Source organism: Diorhabda sublineata, unplaced genomic scaffold (assembly GCF_026230105.1).
Source record: "Diorhabda sublineata isolate icDioSubl1.1 unplaced genomic scaffold, icDioSubl1.1 Dsub_241, whole genome shotgun sequence".
Classification (NCBI taxonomy): domain Eukaryota; kingdom Metazoa; phylum Arthropoda; class Insecta; order Coleoptera; family Chrysomelidae; genus Diorhabda; species Diorhabda sublineata.
In genome coordinates, this window is record NW_026614179.1 from 6,336 (window position 1) to 11,129 (window position 4,794).

Consider the following 4,794-nt stretch of genomic DNA (forward strand, 5'->3'; position numbering starts at 1 on the left):
TCAATGCATTTTATGATATTAAGAAAAATTAACGATTCCTATTGGAAACTACATTCTAGTAACCAATGTAACTACTAAAAAAATGTAAACAACAAGGTGGTTCATATAACTTACAAGCCTATGTTGAATATCAGTCACTTTTCACCGAGAAGTGACTCATCAGACTCAGGAAAAGGGACTATTTTAGAGATGGCTCTGGTGTATATACCAGTTGCTGTTTTAACTTTTACTACCCTCACATTCCCATCAGGCCCCGGCATCGTTTCGATGATTCTTCCTGTAGACCACTGTAGAGGGGGTAGCATATCCTCTTTAAGAAGAACTAAAGAATCAACTTTCAGATTAGGGAAAGACTTAAGCCACTTTGGTCGATTTTGTAATTGATTCAAGTATTGTGGGGACAGAAATGTTCAAATTATCAGAAGCTGGAATCCAATTTAGGCCTAGAACTTTATTTTGAGAATTTTCTAAATGAAGACTAATGCATTTTTCAGGATTTTGTAAGAAAGAAGAATTGTTTGAATCAGAAATTTCAACGAGAACGTTTGAGTTATTTGAGGCCCACTTATGTAAATTGAACCCATGATTTCCTATATATTTATATATAGGAATATAGGAATATATATATATATATATATATATATATATATATATATATATATTTCCTTCTGTGGTCGATTTGAAAACGATGTAGAGATCTTAAGTCGAATTATTACTATGGATGACACTTTTCTACGATCCAGAAACAAAGCAACAATCGATGGAATGGCGACACTCTGGTTCTCCAAGAAGTTTCGTGTCCCAAAATTTGTTGGAAAAATTCTTGATTCAGTTTTTTGGGATTACCTTGTAGTAATCATGATTTATTTTTTGGATAAGGGTAAAACATTAACTGGAGATTACTATTCGACATTAGTGACCACTCTACGGGAAAGAATTGAAAAGAAAAGACGCGGAAAGCTATCCAAAGGTGTTTTGTTTCTGCAGGACAAAGACCCTGCTCACAAATGTAATGTTGCCATGCAAAAAATTCGTTATTTAGGGTTTCAATCACTAGAACACCCTCCCTATTCACCAGATTTGGCTCCGTTCGACTACCATCTCTTCCCTCAACTTAAAAAAAGTTTAAAAGGTCTTAAATTTTCTTCCAACGAGGAAGTAATAAAAGATTTATCCGATCAAGAGGAGTATATGTTGAGTAATAAAATATTTTGACATTAAAATTTTAGGTGGGCTGAGAATATTTCAATATATCCTCCTACAAACAACCTCGAACAAGAAATTAGAGAGAGAAAAAATAAATTATATATATATATATATATATATATATATATGCATAAGTTGGGGTACCACGACAATCACTATCCAAAGAGGGAAGTATTCATAGCTGATCTATGAATCTTATTCTCCTTAGAAATTTCAGAATGTAGGATGGCTCTTGATGTCATTTTCATCTACTATTTCTTACTCTCCCAAGTGTAGTGCTCTGGAGCTCCATAGTGTCTCACACTTCAAGAGAATGAGAATAGAGGTTTCTTCAGGTATCCATTGAGGCGACGGTGCCCCGATATGATTTATGTTGTAGCATCAAGCTTAGAAAATATTTGTTATAATACGGATAAAATCCACGAGTGGGTGCGAAGAAGGACATTCCACCACCACCTGTCATTTCGACAGGTCCTCATCTTCTTTCGCGTTGCAGTTTCGCGCGTAGGCTCCTTCCTCTCCCCTGATTTCTATGGGAGATCTGATTCGAGTGGCCCTTCGCCTTCTCTATAGCTGTCCCCGATGTATAACTCTACACTTGCCTATGAAATGAGGAGTTACCGTGTCGAGGGGTGTCATCTTGTAGGTTGACTCTGAAAACCTAGGATTGTGGATAGAAATTTTTTTTCTGTTTATGTTTTTTGTATTTTTTTTTTGGTTTTTTTTATACATCCAATTGTTTTCTGGGCCTCTTGTGTTTCTCGTAGTCTTCTTTAGTGTATTTTATGATTTTCCTTAATTCTTCGTTGGGGTGCGTTACCAACTCCTCGAATAGCTTTACTGCCCTATGGTCCATAATGTCTAGAACTTTTTCAGGTCCCGTTTCTCCGTATATTTCCTCGCTACTTGTTGTCCAGTGAACATTTAGCGCTTGTCTCAGCGTTATGTTTTGTTGAGCCTGTAGTTTCTTCCTGTTTGTTTTGCACATGTGTCCCCAGGCAACAGAGGCGTACGTTATAATCGGTATTATTATACTCCTGATAAATCTGAGTTTTTTTTCCGTTTTTAACTTGCTTTTTCTACCGATTATTCCGCATAGTCTTGCTCTCGCTTGTCTCACTTTGTCGACAGTGTTTTTCACGTGTTCGTTGAAAGTGAGACTTTGGTCTAGCGTTACGCCTAGGTATTTGGCCTTTTTTGTCCACTGGATTTCTTCGTTGTTAATTTTTATTTTTCGGTCGGGTTGCTGGCTCCTTCTTTTCTTGAAGAGAACTGCTTGGCTTTCCTCGCAGTTGACTGGTATTTTCCATGTTTTGCACCATTCGTCAATCTTTTTTGCGGCGTTTTGGAGTCTTTTCGTGATGTTTTTCACCTTAACGCACCTCGTTGCTATTGCGGTGTCGTCCGCATATAGCGCTGTCAAGGTGTTTTCCGTTTCCGGGATGTCTGCTGTATGTATATGTTATACAGCAATGGTGATAGTACCGCTCCTTGCGGTACTCATGCCTGCTGCTCTCCGACCTCCGATATTTCGTTTGCAACCTTCACCTGAAACTTCCTATCTTTGAGGTACGTGCTCAGGAGTTTTATGTGCGGTTTTGTATATCCTGCCTCTTTCATCTTGTAAAGCAAGCCCTCGTGTCATACTCGGTCGAAGGCTTTGCTAACGTCTAGGAAGATTACCCCTGTGGATTCTTTCTGGTTGGAACCTTGAGTAGTATATTCTACTAGTCTCAAGATTTGTTGTTCGGTGCTGTGGTTTTTCCTGAAGCCGAATTGTTCCTCTGGTATTGTATTTAGTGTCTTTGTTTGTTCGTTCAGAATCCTCAGTATCACTCTCTCTGCGATTTTACTCATGGCAGGTAGCAAACTTATCGGTCTGAAATTTTGGGAGAAAGTGGGGTCTTTCCCGGGTTTTCTCAGCATGATAATGTCTGCTTGTTTCCATCTCGATGGAAAGTGTTTTATCTTCAACATGCCACTTATTATGTTCGAAAGGTATGCCATACCTTTTTTTGGCATGTTTTTCAGCGCTCTGTTCGTGATTCCGTCTATTCCCAGAGCCTTCCTTGCTGATGCGAACCTGAGTAATTTCTTCACTTCCATTGGTGTTGAGAATCCTAGGGTTTCTTGATCCTCCTCGTCTTCTAGGTATTCGTTGATGTTTTTTTTATCATGTCTGAGAAGTCCATGTCTTCGTCGGGATGTTCGTTCAGTGTGAACTGAAGTTTCATTGTGTTTTTCAGCTCTTCTGCCTTCTCTTTGTCTGTGTACGCCATCCCTTTGCTTCCGTGTATTGGTGGTATTGGTTTACTTTCTTCTTTTAGTACTTTAGATATGTTCCATAATCCGGGTTCTTGCGGGTCTAATTCGTTTATCCTTCTTTTCCATTCCTCGCTCCTGTGATCCTGTAATTTTTCTTGAATTTCCTGTTTCATTTCCCTGACTCTCCTTCTTTCTTCTGGGTTTTGTGTCCTTTGGGCTCTTCTAGCTATTCGATTTTTCTCCCTAATCAGATTTCCCAGATCGTCGCTTATATTTTTGAATCTGCCGTATTTGTCTGATACGGTCATTGTGGTACTTCGTTCTATCGCTTCTGATAGTGCTTCTTCGAAGAAACAGACCTGTTCTTCTAGGATCTCCTTGCTTTTTATTTCCGTGATTGGTCCTAACAGCTGTCCTGTTAGCCTTCTGAATTTATCCCAGTTGGTTTTTCTCACGGTTCTTCCTGTTTGTCTGTTGCCGCTACCAATGGTGACGATGATTGCTGAGTGAGTGTCGCCGCCGTCTATGGTCCCGATTTCTACAGGCATCGTCATGTCTCTCAACACAGCGATGTCTATAACCTCGGGCCTTCCTCCGTTTGGTGGGTAGTGTGTCGGTCTTACTGGTCCTATCGCTTGATAGGATGGGTGATCTTCTATGATCTTCTCCAAGTTTCTCCTTGTCTGTTTCTTCTTATGCAGTACCACGCAGGGGACTTGGCATTCAGATCTCCTAATATCGCCGTATGATGTTTTAATGACTACTATTGTCGCCTCCATGCTAAGTAGTCCGTCCGGTGAGTTTATTCGGTGTTGGCACAACTCTTTTTTCACTAAGATCGTTGTACCTCCGGAGCGTCCGTTTATATCGTATCTATAAACGTTGTAGCCTGGCCAGGCGAATCTGTGTGTGTCACCTGGCAATCTCGTTTCTTGTATAGCGAAGATATCGTAATCTTCTTCCTCCAAGATCACTCCCATGGTGTTTTGGTTTGTTCGTAGTCCTCCTGTGTTCCACGAGCCGATCTTTATTTGACTAGGAAGGTTGTTTGTCATTTTATTTGGCTTGTTGGGCTATTAATGTCGCTATCAGTGCCTGCATGTTCTGCAGCATACTCAATATCTCGCCCGCTCCTTGTTGTTTTTGTGAAGTTGAGGCTAACGGTGTTTTCTTGGCCGTTTGGGTGTAGCTGACTCCTGGGATCGTGGTTTTTGTTTTTTGGTTTTTAGTTTCCTCTTTTTTTTGGATTTTTTGGACACCCCCTGTAGTTGGCTGAGTGATCTCCTGCGCAGTTTCGCTCAGGGTGCAGTCAGCAGCCCTGTG

At 40.3% G+C, this 4,794-nt stretch overlaps 1 protein-coding gene across 1 annotated transcript; it reads right to left on the reverse strand.

The window, feature by feature from the left end:
- Positions 1-3,353: 3,353 nt before the first annotated feature.
- On the reverse strand, positions 3,354-4,526 carry LOC130452172 (uncharacterized). Its single transcript, XM_056791485.1, has one exon. The coding sequence runs from the start codon at positions 4,524-4,526 to the stop codon at positions 3,354-3,356; it is 1,173 nt and encodes a 390-aa protein (XP_056647463.1).
- Positions 4,527-4,794: the final 268 nt, after the last annotated feature.